This window comes from Octopus sinensis, linkage group LG2, assembly GCF_006345805.1.
Source record: "Octopus sinensis linkage group LG2, ASM634580v1, whole genome shotgun sequence".
NCBI lineage: Eukaryota > Metazoa > Mollusca > Cephalopoda > Octopoda > Octopodidae > Octopus > Octopus sinensis.
In genome coordinates, this window is record NC_042998.1 from 68,874,257 (window position 1) to 68,897,776 (window position 23,520).

General features: G+C 40.4%; 1 protein-coding gene across 2 annotated transcripts in view; it reads right to left on the reverse strand.

The window, feature by feature from the left end:
- Positions 1-23,520, reverse strand: part of LOC115228079 (DNA-directed RNA polymerase III subunit RPC2) — a 139,033-nt gene that overhangs the window by 45,805 nt on the left and 69,708 nt on the right. For both annotated transcript variants that reach the window (XM_029798751.2, XM_036513923.1), the window contains 4 exons: positions 15,740-15,867; positions 10,353-10,438; positions 8,685-8,808; positions 1,670-1,828 (listed from right to left, as the gene is read on the reverse strand). In XM_029798751.2, the coding sequence (XP_029654611.1) occupies positions 1,670-1,828; positions 8,685-8,808; positions 10,353-10,438; positions 15,740-15,867 (497 nt within the window). The remainder of the gene's footprint in view (positions 1-1,669; positions 1,829-8,684; positions 8,809-10,352; positions 10,439-15,739; positions 15,868-23,520) is intronic.

Consider the following 23,520-nt stretch of genomic DNA (forward strand, 5'->3'; position numbering starts at 1 on the left):
TATGTACCACCAGCACAGATGCCAGTCAAGCAGCACTGGTGCTTTTTTATATGCCACCAGCACGGGTGCCAGTCAGTATATTTTTAGAATGATATTGTAGGGCAGATGTGACAGGTCAGAACATAAAACAGTATATTTAGGGCTGGATATGGCCAGTTTAATTGCTAAAGGTTTAAACCACTATGTATCCAGGAGCATTAGCTCATATCTCCTTCCTTTTCTATGTTAGTCAAGTAAAATCTGAGGGTAATTTGGTTGCTACTTCTAGCAGGTCAATCAGCTAAATTTCATGCAGAATGTATAATACAACTCAAGGCCTAAACCAGTAATTATTTAATCAAACTAGCAGCCAAACCATATATATATACATACACACACACACACACACACACACACACACACAGGTCTATAAAATTTACTTAAACTTTTAGTAATGGAATATATATAAACAGTATTACCATGGAATACAGTCAAACAGGATGTTTGTATATGCAATATAAACTGTATACACAAGCAGGATCTAGTACATACAATTGAGATTATATATCATCATCATCATCATGTAATGTCCGCTTTCCATGCAGGCATGGGTTGGACAGTTTGACTGAGGACTGGTGAGTCAGAGTCTGTACCAGGCTCAATCTGATCTGACAAAGTTTCTACAGCTGGATGCCCTTCCTAATGCCAACCACTCCAAGAGTGTAGTGGGTACTTTTACGTGCCACCAGCACAATGGCCAGTCAGGCAGTTCTGGCAACGACCACGCTCAAAAGGTGTTTTTTTACGTGCTACTTGCATGGGAGCCAGTCTGTCCTCCTCTGACCCCTGTACCGGTGGTACGTAAAAAGCACACACTACACTCATGTAGTAGTTGGGGTCAGGAAGGGCATCCAGCTGTAGAAACAGACAAATCAGACTGGAGCCTGGCACAGCCTCCTGGCTTCCCAGACCCCAGTTGAACCATTCAACCCATGCTAGCATGGAAAACGGATGTTAAACGATGATGATGATGATGATATATAGTGTGTGCTGGGGAAGGAGGTTATATGACAGTGGTATTTTGGCCCATTTTTCAGTATTTCATTATTAACAACAATTGTTTTGCCTAGTGGACTTGTGCTCATCTGACTTCTTGAGTCTTTGTTCCATAACAGAGCTGCATTAGAGGCAGGGCAAGCACAAACTGAACGTGGCCAATTCCAGTACCCCCAGACTGGCTCCCGTGCTGGTGGCACATAAAAAGCACCATCCGAACGTGGTCAATGTCAGATCCACCTGACTGGCTCCTGGTGGCAAGTAAATAGCACCAACTGATCGTGGCCAATGCCAGTGCTCCCTGATTGGCTCCTGTGCAAGTGGCACGTAAAAAGCACCATCTGAACGTGATTGATGCCAGGCCCACCTGACTGGCTCCTGTGACGGTGGCATGTAACTACACCCTCGGAGTAGTTGGGGTTAGGAAGGGCATCCAGCTGTAGAAACTCTGCCTAATCATATTGGAGCCTGGTGCAGCCGCTGGTTCACCGGTCCTCAGTCAAACTGCCAAAAACATGCCAGCATAGAAAACAGACGTTAATTGATGATGATGATGATGATTTAAAAAAGAATTTGTGTCTTATATGCTACTAAGTATGGTATAAAACACTTGTCAGAAATGAAACCAACTTACCAGGAGAAGCAATTCCATCAGAATCTAGGGCTTCATGTCTCCAGATAGGTTTGCGAGTTGTGGCGTCCAGGAGTGGCCCCATGACCTTTTCAAATGTTTGGTTAGCATATCTTTTTAAGGTGCAACTTTGTTTACGATAAACTAAACACCGTCCAAAACCTGGAAAGACAGAAAGATTAAATAAACATCACGAATGAAAGTAAGCATTGCTTGTATTACGGTAAAGATGTCGACTTCACAACTATGGTGCATCAGAAGGAATTTGTTGAGGCAGATTTTCAAAACAAAAGGATGCTCTTCTTGTCATCAACTCTTACTCGTTTCCAAGCAAAGTAATATTTTCTCCATGGCCAGACATCTTTTCCATGGAAGACAGGAAAAAAACAAGACCTCCTGTATGACAGCGATGCTCATTTACAATCAACATGTGATGTCAAGACAAGGGTACACACTAACATGAACGCGCGCGCACACACACACACACACACACGCATGCAAACTCACATACATACAAGATTGGTTAGAAGTCACCCAATATTAAATCAAAATTCCATAAATACTCTCTGTAATTCTGTATTGACTCAAATGGAAAAATGTCGCTCAAGAAGGACTTCAATTTGAAGATTTTTCATTGTTTTATATTTAGATGCTTCTATTGAATTCATTGAGGTGGGGCGGCGGCTCGGAAAGGGGGTCTCAAGGAGTAGTATCCCTGCCTTCCTGAGCTAGTTTTCCACCACATTTCTTAAAAATCATGGTAGAGGCCTTTGGTTTTGGGACCACTCATGTCTAGAAACAGGTTGGGGATAAGTAAGGGCATGCTCCCTGTAGAAAATCCAGCTCCAAAAATGCCTCATGATAGTAAAGGAGAATGGGCACCAGACAGCCCAAAGGTTAGGGTGGGCTTCACCTGCCTACCTCAGTTGCTATGGCATTGAGGTAGATCCGGCCACCCCCATTAACGGGTACAAAACCCAAATTTAAAACAAGAGATGATGATGATTCATTTGTTAAACATAAATAAATCTTGCAATTAAATGGTTTTGATTTACTGTCAGGTGACTTTTGGCCAACCCTGTATAAATAGATATACGGATGGGTTTCTATCAGTTTCCATCTATAAAATCACTCACAATGCTTTAATCAGCTCAGGGCTATCTTAGATGAAACTTGCTCAAAGTGCCACACAGTGGGATTGAACCTGAAACCACACAGTTGGGAAGCCTTTGATAATAACGTCAGAATATTCAGTACTTAAAAAAATGACAGAACATTGCTGAGATTATAATTTTTTAAACTGTATTTAAAAGGTGCAGGCATGGCTGTGTGTGGTGAGAAGCTTGCTTCCCAACATGGTTCCAAGTTCAGTCTCACTGTGTAGTACCCTGGGAAAGTGTCTTCTACTATAGCCTCAGGCCAACCAAAGCCTTGTGAGTGGATATAGCAGACAGAAGCTGAAAGAAGCCCATCGTGTGTGTTTCAGTGTGTATGTATATATATAAAAATGGTAAGACAACAAAAGAATGAAAGAGACCTCGATATTATGTAAATAGAGGAATTTATCTGTAAATGTAATATGTGACGTGAGTGTGCAGGCACACATGGGTAGGTATGGACATGCGCGCTTACATGAATACTATGAACATTTTTGCCCCCTTACTTTTACTCCTTCCCATTACTTGGTGGTCATTCAAATAGTTCTTTTGTCTTAATAACGGTCAATCACACAGTAATTTCCTTTTGTTTAACAGTCATTTTCATAGCATTTTTTCCGATGGTCGGATAACTGAAGAGATGGAGGTGTGGATTTCCACCTCAACATCCGAAACTCAGAGTTTTATCATGGCTACCGAATAATTGTCACATATAACATTTACAGATATATATATATATATATATGTGTGTGTGTGTGTGTGTGTGTGTGTGCAGGTGTGGCTGTGTGTTAAGAAGCTTGCTTCCCAAGCACAGGGCTCCAGGTTCAGTCCCACTGTGTGGCACCTTGGGCAAGTATCTTCCACTCACAAGGCTTTGGTCGGCCTGAGGCTATAATAGATTTGATAAATGGAAACTGAAAGAAGCCCGTCATGCGTGTGTGTGTGTATATTTACATATACATATATAGGCACATCCAAGTGTGGAGTGTAACTGGCCCACTTATGAGTACCCTTCATTCATTGGACAATAAACTTTGCTTGTGAAGACCTATTGAGGCAAGTGAAATCAAAATCGCTGATGTAGCCAATGACAATACCGCCTGATTGGCACTCGTGCCAGTGGAATGTTATAAGCACATCTGAGCATGATCGTTGCCAGGGCCACGGATCGGCTCCCGTGCCGGTGGCATGTAAAAAGCACCACTTGTGCGTGATCATCACCTTACCAGCACATGTGCCAAAGGGACATGAAAAACAACATTCGAGTGTGGTCATTGCCAGTGCTGCCGGACTGGCTTCCATGCAGGTAGCATGTAAAAAACACCTTTTGAGCGTGGTCAATGCCAGAACTGCCTGACTGGCCCTCATGCCGGTGGCATATAATAGCACCCACTACACTCTCGGAGTGATTGGCATTAGGAAGGGCATCCAGCTGTAGAAACTTTGCCAGATTAGATTGGAGCCTGGTGCAGCCTTCTGGCTCACCAGTCCTCAGTCAAACCAACCCATGCCAGCATGAAAACCGGATGTTAAACGATGATGATGATGACACATATATATATATATATATATATATATATATATATATATATATATATATATGCACAGGAGTGGCTGTGTGGTAAGAAGTTTGCTTCCCAACTAAATGGTGTAGCATCCAGGGCAAGAGTCTTCTCGTACAGCCTCGGGCAAACTAGACCTTTGAGAGTGGATTTGGTAGATGGATACTGAAAGAAGCCTGTTGTGTGTGTGTGTGTTTGTGTCTCTGTTGTGTGACATCTTGGGCAAGTGCCTTCTACTATAGCCTCATGCCAACCAAAGCCTTGGTGGATTTGATAGATGGAAACTGAAAGAAGCCCACCGTGTGTGTTTGTGTGTGTGTGTATGTGTGTGTGTGTGTGTGTGTGTGTGTGTGTGTGTGTATGTGTGTGTGTGTGTGCGCGCACAGGAGTGGCTGTGTAGTTAGAAGTTTGCTTCCTGACCTCATAGTATAGCACCCTGGACAAGAGTCTTCTAGTATAGCCTCAGGCCAACCAAAGGTGGATTTGGTTGATGGATACTGAAAGAAGACTGCTGTGTGTGTGTGTGAGTGTGTTTTTGGATCTGTCTTTGTCCCCTGCCACATCTTGACAACTGGTGATGGTATGTTTAGGTCCCCATACTTCAGTAGATCATCAAACGCAGCCAATAGAATAAATACCAGGCTTAACAAAAATAAATACTGCAGTCAGTCGAGTCGTCGTAGTCATTTAACATCCATCTTCCATGCATGCATGTGTAGGATAGTTGACAGGAGCCGGTCAGGTAGAAAATCTACCCAAAGCTACTGTGTCTGTTTTGGCAGGGATTTTACAGCTGGATGCCCTTCCTAACACCAACCACTCCTCGGAGTGGACTCAGTGCTTTTTACATGGCACTAGCACAGGTGAGGTTAGTTTTGGTATGATTTTTATAGCTAGATGCCCTTCCAAATGCCAACCACATTACAGTGTGAACTGGATGCTTTCAATGTGGCACCAACACTGGCAGGGTAACCAAGTAACTCACAAGACAAGGAATTATGAGAGGAGCAGGGCATTTGAGGAGGGAAACTTGTGTCAGAGGACAAAAAGTTAGTGTGTGACAAAGAGACAAAGAGACAAAAGCAGGTATCTTGCCACAACAGAGGGAGCATTAGAGGAGGTGATCCAGTTTCAAATGATGAAAGGTTAGAGTGTAACAGGGAAATACAGGGGCAGAAACAGGTGTCTTGTTATCAGGGCTGTGGAGTCAAAACAAAAAACTTCGCCTCGGACTCTTGTACTATTGGCACCTCCGACTCTGACTCCTGTTGATGTAATTAAGTGATTGTGGTCTACATATCTCATAAAGTATATGCATATGCTTGTACTTTGAGTAGGCCTATATGTTATATCTGGTTTCTTAAAACGAATAAAGACATTGAGAGTAGGAATCAGAGTCGGTATAGTTTTACCGACTTCGACTCCAGCTACCCCTTAATTGTTTCAGACTCCAACTCCACAGCCTTGCTTGCTATAGAGGCTGTACGTGGTTACCCAGTAAGAGAGAGAGAGAGAAAATTCTTCAAAGCAGTGCCCCAGATTGGCACCAGTCTAGTGATTGAAACAAGTAAAACACAAAAAATATTATTTTACAAACTACTTAACTTTTGACATCTTAATCTCGTCAACAAATCTATAAACCTTTTTACAATAAATTAAATTCAAGAAAATACAAAAAAAAATTTTTAAATAAATATGCAAAAAAAAACAAATACAATAATAATAAATCAATGAATATGAAAAAAAAAATTTTAATCAAAAGAAATATTAAATGTCAAAGCACCAAGTTTTTTTCTTTATTTAACTTTTTTCTTCATTTTGGTCTCTCTCAAATACTGTATCAACATTTAATAAACAATAAAAATATTTTTAAATGTTTTAAATCCAAGGGACATATTAAATGTCAAAACAAGAGGCTGGTTTTTATGTTTCTTTTTCTGAATTTTTATAAAAGAAACAAAAAATCTTTTGAAGGAAATAAATACCAGTTCAGAATAAACGGTGGTCAAAAATGTGAAGATGTTATCTAAAATGGTGTATCTTGTTACTTTTGCAAAATTTTTTCAACGGATTTCCTCCTCGGTTTAAGGAAACCCAGTTGGAGCAGGTGAACTAAAGTCAGAAGCCATTTCTTAATGTCGTCTGCAGGTTAATAAATTGACATTCTGTCGGTTACAATCAGCAGAACAGCCTGCTTGTGAAATTAATGTGCTAAGTACTCTACAGGCAGATGTACTCTTACCATAGTTCTCAGGGAGATTCCGCATGACACAGAGAGTGATGAGGCCAGCCCTTTGAATTACAAATACAACTCATTTTTGCTGAGAGAGTGGACTGGAGTAATGTGATATAAGAGGTCTGATCAATAAGTATCTGGACTGTTGCCATGGTAACAAAGCTAAAGCACGCAGAGTGAAGCCACTTGGCACCAACAGACCTTGAACTCTGTTGTGCATGCGCACTAAGTTCTAACATTCTAGCTCACTTCCGCTGTTTACAGCAATGCTTGGAAGGAAGGTGTGTAGCATGTGATTGTCGCAATGACCATGACAGAGAAAGTTGAGCAGAGAATCTGGTGATACCTGCTCAGAGACCTACACAAAGTTTTCAAAAAGTTTCCATCATTCTTGACACAATCAAGGAGATCTTGTGCAACTGAAACCCGAATCCCTTTTTGGTCAGTTGAAAACAGTTTTGGCACAAACTTGGCAGATATGCATCTCGTATCCAAATCTTTAGTGATAGCAGACTGAACTGAACTACAACTAATCTGCTCATCCTCTGATAACTCATGAATGGAGATTCAATGATTTCCCCTCACAGCTGCAAGCACATCTGCGATGTTTTTCTCAGCTCTGCTGGTTGTGGATCTCCCAAAATATTCATCAATATTGACATTTTTGCAACCATCTTCGAAATGTCTGAACACTCGTACACCTATGTATAGCTCATACACTCCTCTCCATACACTTTCTGCAACTTTGCGCAGGCCTCTGAGCAGGTATCGCCACGACAACTTTTGCTGTCATGACCAATGCGACGATCACACACTACACACCTTCCTTCCAAACACTGCTGTAAACAACGGAAGTGAGCTAGAATGTTAAAACTTAGTGCACATGCACAGCAGAGTTCAAGGTTAATCTGTGCCAAGTGGCTTCACTCTGTATGCTTTAGCTTTCTTACTACGGCAACAGTCTGGATACTTTTGATCACACCTCATAAAATGTCTTACTCAAGGACATACAAAACTACTAGGAATCAAACCCACAACCCTACAATCATGAACCGAATATACTAACCATCAAGCCACGCGCCTTCACCATGTGCTGGCTAATAACTGAAACGATATTCTACCACACCAAATGCTTTACTGAATCTAGATTTTGTACCATGACTGTTGACAGTTCAAACCCTACCATGGTCAACTTTCACATCCAGCAATAAAATTAAATATCACAACGGCTGTGTGGTTAAGAAGTTCATTTCACAGTCACAGAGTTCTGGGTTCAATTCCATTCTATAGCACTTTAGGCAAAAGTCCTTATCATAGCTTCAGAAACTGCGTGAAAGGCTAGGTAGGGAACTTGATAAGGACAATTATATACATATGTACTGTGTAACAATGAGAGAATATTACCAATAAACTGATACATTGAATAAATATATCTTATCATATTTATTCAACCCATCTTGCAAAGACACTTCTTTATTCCTTACTTTCAGCAGCACCACCATCACCATTGTTTAACATCCGCTTCCCATACTGGCATGGGTGGGACGGTTTGACAAGAGCCAGCCAAGCAGTAGCCTGCACCAGACTTCTGTAACTGCTATGGCAAGATTTTTACAGCTGGATGCCCTTCCTAACACCAGCCTCAGCAGAGTGGACTATCACTCAGCAGTGAATACTAAGAGCCCATTGAAAACCTATAACGAACAATGCTATTGTTCAGAAAATCCTTGATTTACATGGAAGAGGAGGTGTTAATGAATTACTGCACTTCTGTTAATGATTGGCCCACCATCAGTCAAACTGGTCCACCATCTAGTCAAATTGTTCCATCTTCTAGTCAAACTGGTCCACCATCTAAAACAAGCTGGTCCATTGTCTAGTCAAATTAGCCTATCATGTACACAAATTGGTCCACCATCCAGTGAAACTGGCCAATGGTCTAATCAAATTACTCCAATGTCTAATAAAAATTATCAGTTTTGAATAATTCTGCATCCCTTCACATTATTAAAACTAATAGAAAAGGACAGTTTGACAATTTTCTTTGACCCAAAGTTGCTTACCTCGATCTAAAGATGCTTTATTTAAGACCAGAGCATCTTCTATATCATAACCACTGTAACTCATAACAGCCACAATCGCATTCTGCCCAGCAGGAATCTTGTCAAAGTTGATCAGCTCAATTGTCTACAACAGACAAAACAAATTCAATATTTATTATTTACAGATATATATACACACACACACACACACACACATATATAGGGGCACTCCGTTGGTTATGACGACAAGGGTCCCAGCTGATCCAGTCAACGGAACAGCCTGCTCATTAAATTAACGTGCAAGTGGCTGAGCACCCACAGACATTTATACCCTTAATGTAGTTCACAAGGAGATTCAGCATGATACAGAGTGTGACAAGGCTGGCCCTTTGAAATACAGGTAGAGGACGAGAGCCTCCAGCCTTCACCAGGTGTCTTGGGGAAATTTTGAACCTGGGTTCTCATTCCTGTTCATCATCATCATCATCATCGTCATTTAACGTCTGCTTGCCATGCTGGCATGCGTTAGACAGTTTGACTGAGGACTGGTGAGCCAGAGGCTGCACCAGGCTCTATCTGATCTGGCAAGGTTTCTACACCTGGATGCCCTACCTAACGCCAACCACTCCAAGAGTGTAGTAGGTGCTTTTACATACCACTGGCACAAGGGCCATTCAGGCAGTTCTGACAATGACCACAGGCAAAAGGTGTTTTTTACATGAGGTCACCGCATTGAGCAAACTCTTGGGGTTAGTAGCCCACGCTCTTAACTACTATGCCATATGCACACATTTTTTTTTCTTCTTCAGAGCTTTCTAGATGTCAGCTACTTACATTAACTACTGCTTTCACATGTGGGTGACAGACTTCAGCCTTCATTCTCTGACCTTTGAGTTTCATAAACTTCTTAATCTGGCATGTCTTCACTATTTCAAATAATAACATCGAAAAATACCTGAGGAATGAGAACCCAGGTTTGAAATTTCCCCAAGACACCTGGTGAAGGCTGGAGGGTATATCAGCCGAAACGTTGTGTTAACAACAAACAAGATGAGGACAAATATCCGTCAAATGTAAATAACGTAGAATCAATAACATAGGCGATTGCAGGCCCCAAAAAATGAAAATTTAGTTTGATTATCTTCAAACATACATACATAGCTGAAAGATAAAAGCTGGTCCCATGCTCCTTACAGTGTATGTGGACTAACCCCCATGCTAGCATGGAAAAGTGGAAGCTGTTGTTCTTGTTGATAATGGAGAAGGAGATGGAGGAGAAGAAGGAGCAGGAGAAGGAGAAGAAGAAGGAGGAGAAGAGGGAGAAGAAGGAGAAGAAGAAAAAGGAGGAGAAAAAGAAGAAGGAGAAAAAGAAGAAGAAGAAAAGAAGAAGAAGAAGAAGAAGAAGAAGAAGAAGAAGAAGAAGAAGAAGAAGAAGAAGAAGAAGAAGAAGAAGAAGAAGAAGAAGAAGAAGAAGAAGAAGAAGAAGAAGAAGAAGAAGAAGAAGAAGAAGAAGAAGAAGAAGAAGAAGAAGAAGAAGAAGAAGAAGAAGAAGAAGAAGAAGAAGAAGAAGAAGAAGAAGAAGAAGAAGAAGAAGAAGAAGAAGAAGAAGAAGAAGAAGAAGAAGAAGAAGAAGAAGAAGAAGAAGAAACAAACAAACAATAATGAATAACAAAAAAGTATTAGATTAACCTTTGATTTAACAAGTGGTGCCTGCGGATAGCAGAGCAGGTAGAGGAGTGTATCGATCCTGTTTCTTTGATTATAACCAATTGTTCCTGAGGAAATAAAAACAAATTAAAATTATCGATTAACAAACAAACAAACAAAAATCAATTAAAGGGAGCAATACAAACGAGGATATATCTAATTAATTAAATGATTAATTATAGAGATTTCGTAACAAAACAACTTGATGTATTTTTATGCATTGTATAAATTTCTAATGAAAGACAGAAGGTCGCAAATCTGAGTCAAGGGATATTATTTTAAGCATAGGCGCATGGCCCAATTGTTAAGTTAAGGTGTTGTACTCACAACGGCAAGTTTGTGGCTTTAATTCCCAAACCAGGTGTTCTGTTCTTGAGCAAGCCACTTCATTTCACATTGATCCAGTTTACCCAGCAGGATATGAGAAAACCTTTTAATGGACTGACATCACATTCTAGGAGAATGCTGCAATCTCGAACATCTACACGCCATGAAAAGTGGGTAACCAGACCTATGAGCCTTAGGACTTGAGACTACAATGTCCAGGGGACAATGTATTATTTTATCACCCATCTCTCCATTATTTGACAGGAAATTATTTTAGCAGCCCCAGAAAGATAGAAGGTAAAAGCTGACCCTAGCAGAAATTGAACTCAGAACATAAAGAGACACAACTAAATATAGCAAGGGATTTTGATTCACATTGTATTGGTTTTACCAATTTATTCTCCGTTGATACCTTATTAACACTATCAAGGTTTAGGTTATCTGCTTGGCTGGTTACAGGTGCTTCAGATATCTTAATATGAAAACTATAAATCATAAAGGAAGGCTAAGAAGCAAACATTTTTGTTTTAGTGCTGTAGGACAATGCCAGTGCAGCCTGACTGGCATCTGTGCCAGTGGTATGTAAAAAGCATCCATTACACTCTCGGAGTGGTTGGTGTTTGGAAGGGCATCCAGCTGTAGAAACCTTGCCAAATCAGATTAGGGCCTACTAAATGACAACTAAACACATCACAATGTAACATCTAGTTAAACACATCAAACAACATAATAATTAAACACATATTACACTGTGTGATGTGTTTAGCTAGATTTTACGCTTTAATGCTTTTAGATGTTATACTGTGATGTGTTTAATTATTATGTAGTTAAACACATCAGATCATGTAACATCAGCTTAAACACTTTACACAGTGTAACATCCAACTAAACACATCACATAGTGTAATACCTACTTAAACACATTACAGTGTATACTGCCTGACTGGCACCCATGCCAGTGGCACGTAAAAAGCACCATTCAAGAGTGGTCGATGCCAGTGCTGCCAAACTGGCCCTCGTGCTGGTGGCACATAAAAAGCACCCACTACACTCTCAGAGTGGTTGGCATTAGGAAGGGCATCCAGCTGTAGAAACTGCCAGATCAGATTGGAGCCTGGTGCAGCCTTCTGGTTTGCCAGCCCTCAGTCAAACCGTCCAACCCATGCTTGTATGGAAAGCGGGTGTTAAACGATGATGATGATGATGGTCCAGTCAAACAGCTCAAATAGAGTAACATCTAGTTAGACACATCACAATAGAATGCCCTTTACATATTCTATGAAGAGATTAGCACTCGAAAGAGCAACCAGTTAGAGAAACTATCAAAAATAGATGTACAAGCAAGACATATTCCTCTGAGATGTTTAAGAGTGCAGCAACCCAGCTGAAAAGTTTGGTGGAAGATTTTAATTCAAAACTTATGAAAACAAGACATTTGTACTCAGAGCCAGAGCCAGTTTCAGCCAGGTTGGTAACGAAAGAGTTAAGAATTGTTTCTCTATTATATATTTTAACCCTTTCGTTATTGTATTTCTGTTGAGATGCTCTGTGTTTCTTTCAATTCCTTTAAATATAACAAAGTATTCAGTAAAATAACTTAGTTATCATTCAGCTAGTGATAGGAACATAAATTGTGACTAAGGTTTGGTGGAAGATTTTATTCAAAACTTATGAAAACAAGACATTTGTACTACAGAACCAGAGCTGGTTTCAGCAGGGTTTGTAACGAAAGGGTTAAATATAACAAAGAATAATTGAGAGAGAAACTGAGCATCTCAAAATAAATACAGTAACGAAAGTGTTCAACACATCAGATATTTAACATATGTAAGTCTGCATATGGGTGCTTGTCCGGCTAAAAGTAGCAACCAAAGCCTAAATTACTTCCAACTGCTTTGAAGAAAAAACAAACGACACTTTAGAGAACGTGACCATCACAGTACGAAAACAGATGATCATGGTTAACTGGGCTTAATTAGAGATGACCAGGGGCTAAACAACAACTAAAAACATAAAATAAAATAAAATAAAAAAGTAAAGTAGTGACATTATATACAAAAAAAAAGAATGAAACAAGGTACTAAATATGTTACATGATGTAACAATGCTGGGAAATATAAATGTAAGTAAGGGGTGGAGTAAAATGTCGGGTTTTGTCAAAATGTATATACATCATACATGTGTATATACACAAGATTATTTGCAGAACTTAACAACAATGTTTATAACAAGTGTGAGTGTGTGTATGTATGTATGTTTATATATGCATGTGTGCACACACTCGCACACACACACACACACACACATATCTCAAGTTCGTTAAAATGTATATATAAGCAAGATTACTTACAGACAGTAACAATAAAATGTGTAATTGATAAGAGTGTGTAAGTAACACATACACACCTATATATATATAAACAAATATATGTACACACACACACACACATATATACATACATGCATATGCCAGTATTATATGCACGACATGTATACGCGTGTATCCACACCCATTCTGCCATGTTCATGCCAACATAGATTATATACAAAAGAAATTTAGAACCAGCTGTGCATGATATCTGCAGAGGCAATAATTACATTTATATAATTACAATACCCTCGTCACCACCACCAATATCACCACCCTCATCACCAACATTTCACGGATGTTTCACCATGCTGACATGGGTTGGTCAGCTCTGACAGTGGCCCATATCTCATCCTAGTTCTTTATCATTTGGCACACAAAACAAGAGAAAACTGGCTACCTCTGTTGTAATGTGTTTTTGCATGTGGGGGGGGTCTGGCAATACAAACAGAAAAACAGATACATAAAAGCACACACCTAGTACACTCTGTAAAGTGGTTGGCATTAGGAAGGGCATCCAGCCATAGAAACCATGCCAAAACAAACATGAAGCCTGGCAGGTCTTCAGCTGGCCAGATCCTGTCACACCACCCAACCCATGCCTGCATGGATAACAGAAATTAAACGATGATATATCATCACCATCACCATCATCATTTAACGTCCACTTCTCATGCTGGCATCGGTTGGATGGTTTTGGCAGCAGCTGGCAAGGCTGGGAACTGCATCAGGTTCCATTATCTGATTTGGCAAGTCTTCTACAGTCGGATGCCCTTTTTAATGCCAATCGTTTTACAGAGTGGACAGGTGCTTTTGACACCAACACACACACATGTAAAACTAGAAAACCTATAGTCATAATACAGTACAAGGCTAAACAAACACACATACACTCACACCGATAACATACACTAGTCACAAGTAAAAGTAAACATTTGCTGGTTGACATATAAACTGAGCACCAACAAAATTCCAAATCTGACAACATCAGCATTAAACACAACAGCCTGACACTTTAAATGTTAATTTTATTTATGTAAATATCGAATCATAATTTAATTACAAAGGAAAAGAAAAATGGGGAAATTAAACAACAGAAAACGGGCAGGGAGTGCAGTGTTCAACAGTGCCCTGCAGACATTACCACGATGGTGTTACCACGGAGAATGGCCAATGACAATCATTGCTGCTGTCACCCCATCTTGCAGGGCTTATTTCTCAAACGGGTGGCAGTTATCCTGATTTTACAGAGGAAATTGGCAGTGTGGGGTCCAAGAACACAAGGTTCCGACGGCAACCGGCACAAACTAATGGCAGCCAATCAGGCTCTTATATATATTTACTTTTTTCTCACCTACATTACAGACAACATATTTGAGAATGACTCTCCCTGGACACAATAGGTATATACATATAGCAATGTCGCCTGACTGGCACCCATACCAGTAGCATATAAAAAGTACTAATTGAGCATGGCAAATGCCAGTGCCACCTGACTGGTACCCATGCCGGTGGCATATAAAAGCACCATTCGAGCATGGTCGATGCCAGTGCTATCTGACTGGCTCCCATGCCGGTAGTACGTAAAAAGGACCCACTACATTCTTGGAGCAGTCAGAGTTAAGAAGAGCATCCAGCTATAGAAACCTTTCCAGATCAGGTTGGAGCCTGGTGCAGCTGCTGGCTCTCCAGACCTCAGTCAAACTGTCCAACCCATGCCAACATAGAAAGTGGACATCAAATGACATATATAATCATCATCATCAACGTTTAATGTCCATTTTCCATGCTGGCATGGGTTGGACAGTTTGACTAAGGTCTGGAGTGCCAGCGACTGCACCAGGCTCCAATCTGATCTAGAAAGGTTTCTACAGCTTGATGCTCTTCTTTAAACCAACCACTCCAAGACTGTAGTGGGTGCATTTTATGTAACACCGGCATGTGTGCCAGTCAGGCAGTACTGGTATCAACCAAACTTTAATGGTGCTTTTTACATGCTATCGGCATGGGAGCCAGTCGGGCGCTACTGGCAATGATCACGCTCAAATGGTGCTTTTAACATGCCACCAGCATGGGACCAGTCAGGCGGCACTGGCATCGACCACACTTGAATGGTGCTTTTTATGTGCCACTGGCACGGGTGCCCATTAAGCAGTACTGTCATCGGCCACCTTAATAATAATCATTTCCACTCTAGGCACAAGGCCTTGAAAATTGTTGGGGAAGGGGCTAGTCGAATACATCCCCCCCCCCCCCACCGTGCATAACTGTTCGTTATTTCAATGACTCCGAAAGGATGAAAGACAAAGTTGACCTCAGCAGAAATACCACTAAGCATGTCACCCAGTGTGCTAATGATTCAGCCAGCTCACCACCTTAATAATAATAATAAAAATAATAATGATAATAATAATAATCCTTTCTAGAATAAGCACAAGGCCTAAAAGTTTTGGGGAGGAGGCCAGTCGATTAGATCGACCTCAGTACGCAACTGGTACTTAATTTATCGACCCCCAAAAGGTTGAAAGGCAATGTCAACCTCTGCGGCATTTGAACTTAGAATGTAAAGACAGATGAAATACCACTAAGCATTTCGCCCAGTATGCTAATAATTCTGCCAGCTCACCACCATAATTCCTTAGAGTAAAAAGTTAATTAAAAAATAGCAACTTACCCATTGCCTGTTTTCCCATAGCACATTGGTAGGTGTTCCTTGGGGACTGATTATGATGAGGATAGGGTATCAAACCAGCACAGACCCCTAATATGGTGAACGGCTCAATTTCTAAGTGGGTTGTTTCTCTTTAAGACAAAAATAGAAGATAACATTTACAATATAAACTAGAATGTTAATGTATGTGTGCATGTGTGTGTATGTCTGTGTGTCTGGCAAAAATGAGTCATACATGTAATTCAAGGACTACATTAAGGGTGTGCATGTCTGTGGAGTGCTTAACCACTTGCATGTCAATTCCACGAACTGGCTGTTCCATTGATCGGATCAACTTGAACACCCGTCGTGACTAATAGTGTTCCAGGGTGATGTGTTTCTTTCAATTTCCATCTACGAAATCCATTCTCAAGGTTTTTGCTGGCCCAGGACTGCAGTAGAAGATACTTGCCTCAAGGTGTCACACACACACATGTGTGTGACCATGTATTTGTTCTTTCGCATCTGTGTCTTGACATTGTTTACATGTATAAACCAGGGCTGTGGAGTCAAAACAAAAAACTCCAACTACAACTCCTCTGATACTTGCACCTCAGACCCCAACTCCTCTGCTGCTTGCACCTTGGACCCCAACTCCTCTGCTGCTTGCACCTTGGACTCGGACTCCTCTGCCGCTTGCACCTTGGACTCCGACTCCTCTGCTACTTGCACCTCAAACTCCGACTCCTCTGGTACTCGCACCTCTATGACTCCTCTACTACTTGCACTTCAGACTCCGACTCCTCTTTATGTAATTAAGTGATTGTGGTCTACACATCTCATAAAGCATATACATACCCCTGTACTTTGAGAAGGCCTATATGTTATAACTGGTTTATATTAAAAAATAAAGATATTGTGAGTCGGAGTCAGTAGAGTTTTACTGACTCCAACTCCAGCTACCCCTTAACTGCTTCTGACTGACTCCACAGCCCTAGCATAAAGCATATGCCATTATTTATCTCAGTAATTCTCAGCCTTTTTAACATCCAGGCCAGATCCCAAAACCTGGATTGGTGAGGAGAGGGGATTCAATCCAAAAAAGGTGAAACACAAACCAATTCGAGAAAGATTTCAAAAGGAAAGACCATCAAAGGCCACCAGAAGGATGTTTGAGGGCTGCATGCAGCCTTGAGAACTGTGGTTGAGGACCACTGGCTTAGATAGTGTTATTGTTTACATCTGACATTAAGACACATCAGGCTGTTGAGATATCCATCATATGAAAGAACAGAGAAACATGTAAGGGTTGGTGATAGGAAGGGCACCCAGCTGTAGAGTACTTTCTTGGCATGTACAAGTCTTGTCTAACTGATGCCAGCATGGATGAAAAAGTGGACGTAAAGGCAATGGTGATGGTGGGGGTAGTGATGGCGGTGATGTTGAGGGTGGCTGTGGTGATTATGGTGATGGTAGTGGTGATAGTAGTTGAGATGATATATGACTGATGATGATAGTGGTGGTGGTGTAATGAATGCTATGATGATGAATCCAAAGATAACGATGACGACAATGATGATTATGGAACCAGACAGTGATGATGATGATATATTATCCCATAAAATAATGTCTCTCGTTTGGTCACCCATATTCTAAACAACCAATTCCTGCCAGTCAGTGGCAGCTCTGTAACACAAACTCAAAGATATTTTATATGGAAGATGGTGGTGGTGGTGATGATGATGATGATCATCATCATGGTCATGATGATGATGATGATGATGATGATGCAGTCATCTGTTTGAAGAACGAAACCCTAACACAGTTATCTTTACGCAAAATCTATATCTTCTACTTTGCTGACACAGACGCGAAACAGAAATATCAAAGTGAAAAGAGGGGCCCGAGGTGGGTCCTAGCTTTCTTCCTCTCTCTCTCTCTCTCTCTTTAAGAAATGGTTAACTAGGTTATGTATGTACGTATTTATATATACAGCTTGCAAAAGTGGATATTAAAACAATGATGATGATGATATCTGTGTGTGTGTGTGTGTATATATATATGTATATATATTTGAATTTGCACATACATGTATGCATGTATTTGAGAAATATATATGAGTGCGTGCGTCATATATGTCTATGTATGCATGGGTATCATAGCTTCATAGTCAGCAATACCATTATTTCTGTTATCTGTCTCAGCATCTTTGTGACAACACAGCTACCAGCACAAAGATTGTAAACACAGCCATACAGTAAGAGGGTACACTCTCTACTATTCTCTCTCTCTCTCTCTCACTGTGCGTATGTGTGTGTGTGTATATATATATATATATATATATATATATATATACATACATACATACATACATACATACATATACAAAGGCATGTACATGTATATGTGTGTGTTTATGAATGTATATTTTATTTATATATATATATACATATATATAGGCATGTACATGTATGTGTATATGTATGCACATGTTTGTATGTATATATGTGTGCATGTGTGTGTATTTATATATATATATATATATATATATATATATACATATATATATATATATACATATATATATATATATATATATATATATGTATGTATGTGTATATGTGTGCATATATATGTGTGTGCGTATGTGTGTGAATGTGTGTGTAAAACCTGCTATGGGGGGGAAAGAAAGGGAATAATTGTTACAAATAAGGAGATCAGCAAACTGTAAGAACAGGAGGGGACAGAATACAGTTAAAGGGCCGTTAAAGGCACCGGTACTATAAAACAATGAATGATCTATTACACTCTGTAAAAACTGGCAAATAAGTACGGCTACAGCAAACCATTAACTATAGTAATCCCTCGATTATCATAGGGGATACGAAAACCCACAAAGTAGAAACAGTACTGCACTACTCTTTTACTTGTTTCAGTCATTTGACTGTGGCCATGCTGGAGCACCACCTTTAGTCGAGCAAATCGACCCAAGGACTTATTCTATCAGTCTCTTTTGACCAAACAGCATCAGTTGTCAAGCAATGTTGGGGGGACAAACACAGACACACAAACATATACACATACATACATGTTTTTTCTCTCCTTGTTTTTCTGTGTCCCTTTCTGTAGAAGAGCATAGGCTCAAAACGTAAAAGACTTTTTCTATTCCTGAACGTTATACTAATACATCTGTTTGTTTTGTACACCACCTGTCTTCGTCTTTCATTTTTTTTGTAAACTCTCTTTATATATATATATACACACATATATACGACGGGCTTCTTTCAGTTTCCATCTACCAAATTCACTCACAAGGCTTTGGTTGGCCCGAGGCTATAGTAGAAGACACTTACCGAAGGTGCCACGCAGTGAGAATGAACCCAGAACCATGTGGTTCATAAGCAAGCTACTTACCACACAGCCACTCCTACGCCTGTATTTTTTTTATTCTTATTTTTATAATCTGTATATATTTATTTATTAGAAATGCAAAACAACACCACGGAGGAATCAACATAAGCTTAAATAATAAACCGTGATATGGCGAGGGATTACTGTATGGACTTATGTCAAGGGCAGACAACTGACCAGACTGACAGGATGCTTGATGGTCACAAGATGACAATATTTAAGGTTTCTATGCCAACAAAGACACTGAAAAGTTTTTCGAACCCATATTTCTAATGAAATAAATACATTACTGCTTTCAATTTCTCTCTTCATGTGCCATGGCTACAGACTTTGGCAACCATGGACTTCGATGACAAAGTCTAAAGAATCATCTTGGGAACAACAATATGACATCGGTTTCCTGTTGCTTTCCATTTGTTTGCTTGCAGTTTACTCTGCTAGTCACCTACTCCCTCAAGCTTACCCTTGAGGCTCAGGGCCTATTTAACGCCGAGGCATGGAGACTGTGTCACTACTGGGTCTCTGTGTCATGTTTAGGGACCAGGCCTCATAAGAGTCTATCTATGCTTTCCTCTGTCCCCATTCACTTCTACTCACCTCATAGTTTAAGGGGCATTCAAACACCTCATCCCTAATTAACTACCATTTGCAGGCCTTGACAGGTACTACCACCCCAGGGCAATAGATTTGGCCTAGAGGTAACTCTATACCCGCCACCCCCCCCCACGCCACCTCCAAAAACTCCTGAAATCTCAAGTTGGATCCTCAACACCTGATACAGTTTAATGTGTTACCTGAGATAAAACAGTGGACTCTTACCATTGGACATATTTCTACCTGATAAGCTCCCAACCACCACACACCCACTCTCCTGGTTCCTGTCCCCATTCATTTCTTTACACTTCTTACCTTGAAGAGCCACCCAGACATCTCACCACCCCATTTCAGTCTCTTTCTTGCTCCACTTTGGCTACACCCCACCAAACTCTCTCTTCTAAAATGTGTGTAGCCATGTGGATCCTCTAGAGCAGTGGTTCCCAAAGTGGGTGGTATTTACCCTGAGGGCAGTGGAAAGTTCCAAGGGGGGTGTTGAAGAAAAGTGGGCGATAATAGGATAGTGATTCATCTAAAAAGTGGAGCAATAATGGGGTAGCGATTCATCTAAAAAGTGGGGCAATAATGGGGTAGCGATTCATGAAAAATGTAGGGCAATAATGGGATAGTGATTCATCTAAAAAGTGGGGCAATAATGGGGTAACAATTCATGTAAAAAGTGGGGCAATAATGGGGTAGCAATTCATCTAAAAAGTGGGGCAATAATGGGGTAGCGATTCATCTAAAAAGTGGGGCAATAATGGGGTAGCGATTCATGAAAAATGTAGGGCAATAATGAGATAGTGATTCATCTAAAAAGTGGGGCAATAATGGGGTAACAATTCATGTAAAAAGTGGGGCAATAATGTGGTGGCAATTCATGTAAAAACTACAAAATAATGGGTTCATTAGGTTAAGTTTTATTTGTGAAATACAGTTGCTTTGAATTTGCTTCAGAAAGAGGTCTATGTTTGTGATGGTTAGTTGGGGTGGGGGCGCCAGGAATGTAGCCTGGGTGTCAAGGGGGTGGCAGCCTGAAAAGGTCTGGGCACCTTGTTTTCTTCTGGTCCTTTCTCTAACACTTTTACTCCTCCTCATCATCATCGTTTAACATCCATTTTCTATGTTGGTATATGTTGGATGGTTTGACACAGAGCTGGCTAGCAAAACTGTCCACACTCCAACTGTCTGCTGTGGCATGGTTTCTATGGCTGGATGCCCTTCCTTATGCCAACCACCTAACATAGTGTACTGGATGCTCTACATGTGTGACCAACACAGGAGCATTTACACAGCACCAGCACAGGTGCTTTTTATGTGACACTGGCACCTGAAAGGACAAGCCTGTAGGTGTGGAAGATGGTGATTTTACTTCTTGTCAAGTACAGCAAATCGCCACAGGATTTGTAGTCTTGCAAGCAGCATGGTAACCGTCACTAGTGCTGGTGCCACAGAAAAAGCACCTGGTATAAGTGGTTGGCATAAGGGAGGACATCTAGCCATACGAACTATGCTAAAGCAGACACTAAAGCATAATGCAGTTCTTATGCCCATCAGATCCAGTTAAACCATCCAATCCATGCCAGAATGGTACCATATAACAATAAATTGGTCCCGCAAAGAAACACAATCCAATGTTGCCAGTGCCACCTGACTGGCTCCCCGTGCCGGTGGCATGTAAAAAGCACCATCCAAATGTGGTTGATACCAGCGCCACCTGACTGGTCCTGTGCCGGTGGCACATAAAAAACACCATCCAAACGTGGCCGATACCAGTACCCCCAGACTGGCTCCCATGCCAGTGGCACAAAAAGCACCCACTACACTCTCAGAGTGGTTGGCATTAGGAAGGGCATCTAGCTGTAGAAACACTGCCAGATCAGATTGGAGCCTGGTGTGGCCTCCTAGCTTGCCAGTCCCCAGTCAAACAGTCCAACCCATGCCAGCATGGAAAACAGGTGTTAAACAATGATGATGATGTTGCTAGCAGTACACAGAGACTGTTATCACTGTCATTGTTGTTGCTGTTGTCATCACTGTTGTTGTTGTTGTTGCTGCTGCTGCTGTTTAGCCCCAGGTCATCCTTGATCCAGCAGACTTGTGATCAAAGTTGTTCCAGACTTCATCATTTTCTTTTGGTTTTTTTCATCCAAACAAAGTGTTACAAAACTCACATTTGATGGATATTTGTCCTCATCTTGTTTGTTGTTAACACAATGTTTCGGCTGATATACCCTCCAGCCTTCATCAGGTGTCTTGGAGAAATTTCGAACCTGGGTTCTTATTCCTAAGATATTTTTCGATGTTGTTGTTATCATTATTATTATTTCATGATTGACTTTTGCTTTGCATTTGTACAATTTGGCTCCAAGTCTCACCCAGAGACCTCAAGAGACAACAAGTTGGAAGTTCATGTTGGTGTTATGCCTAGGATGCCATATATTTGGTTTTGTGTATAGTGTTGTTCTAGAGAATGTTTAAGAAACCATAAGAAAATTATGTGCTTGTTTTAAAATTTGAGATTACATAGACGGTATTTTACGTAGGATATGGGCAGTTCCCATGAGCACTATCTTTTGAATTTCTGCCATTTTGGGGTTTCCTGGTATCTGAGCTAGGTAACAATCAGCCCCTTTTACTATCATTCCCAGGGCACCTATGACAACAGGTATCGTTTTAGTCTTCAGGTTCTGCATTTTGCTCATTTCTATTTCAAGATCTTTATACTTGCTCAGTTTTTTTTTTTTATTTTTATTAATATTATTATTTAGGTCACTATTTGGAATTGAACTCGGAATCTTGGGGTTAGTAGCCCATGCTCTTAACCACTACGCCATATGCCCCATGGGCATATATAGAACTTTAAAATATAGAACTGTAAAAGCCACATTACCCAAAATGTCCTTCCTTTCTAAGTTGGTAATAAATGATTTGAGCAGGATTTATCTACTATTTCTAGCAGATCAAAACTACCAGTTCTAGCTGAAGTTTTTTCTGTCTCTCTCTCTCTCTCTCTCTAATTAACAGATGGTTCAATAGCTGGAAATACCAATCTGGCATGGCTCTGCAGAACTAACAGAAACCATTTCTGTGTCTCTTCTATTAATAGTCTTGAATAAACACAAAGAATTCAACTATAACCAAAGGAAATGTTTTAAATCCATTTCCCAAAGAGAGAGAGAGAAAGGAATGGTATTTGTGGAAAGGAATATTTTTACAGATGGACGCCCTTCCTACTGCAAACCACTCAAATGCAAAGTAGGAGTGGCTGAACCATGTTCAGTGTTGCAGTTGTTTAGCCCTCAGCCAATCCTGATTGAGTAGACTTATGATCATAGGTATTACAGCTATGATGATGATGATAATGTAAGTGTGTGTGTGTGTGTGCATACGTGTTTGTGTATACACAAGGTGTCCTGAAATTAAGGCAACCAATGTCTTGGGCTTTGATAACTATCAATAAATGTGATAAGATATGAAAATTATACATCATTATAAAAGCTTAGAGTGTTTTGTTTTTTTGTTTCAGACTAAATAAATACAGATTCATAAATTGGATAATGGCTGTAGCCTGAAATACAATCATAACCAACATTATGTCTAACTATAGTTAATTCATATATTGGTTATGTAAAAATCTACAAGGTACCTCTGCCACCAAAGGAATACAACCGTTTGAAATTTCAGGTTGACATTGCATCGCAGTTATGTGAGGGCTTTTCTTCCAGAAAGCACAGAACTGGGAGAAAAGCAAAATTAATTGAGGTAGATGTCAGAGAAAATATTGACTTCCATAAAAT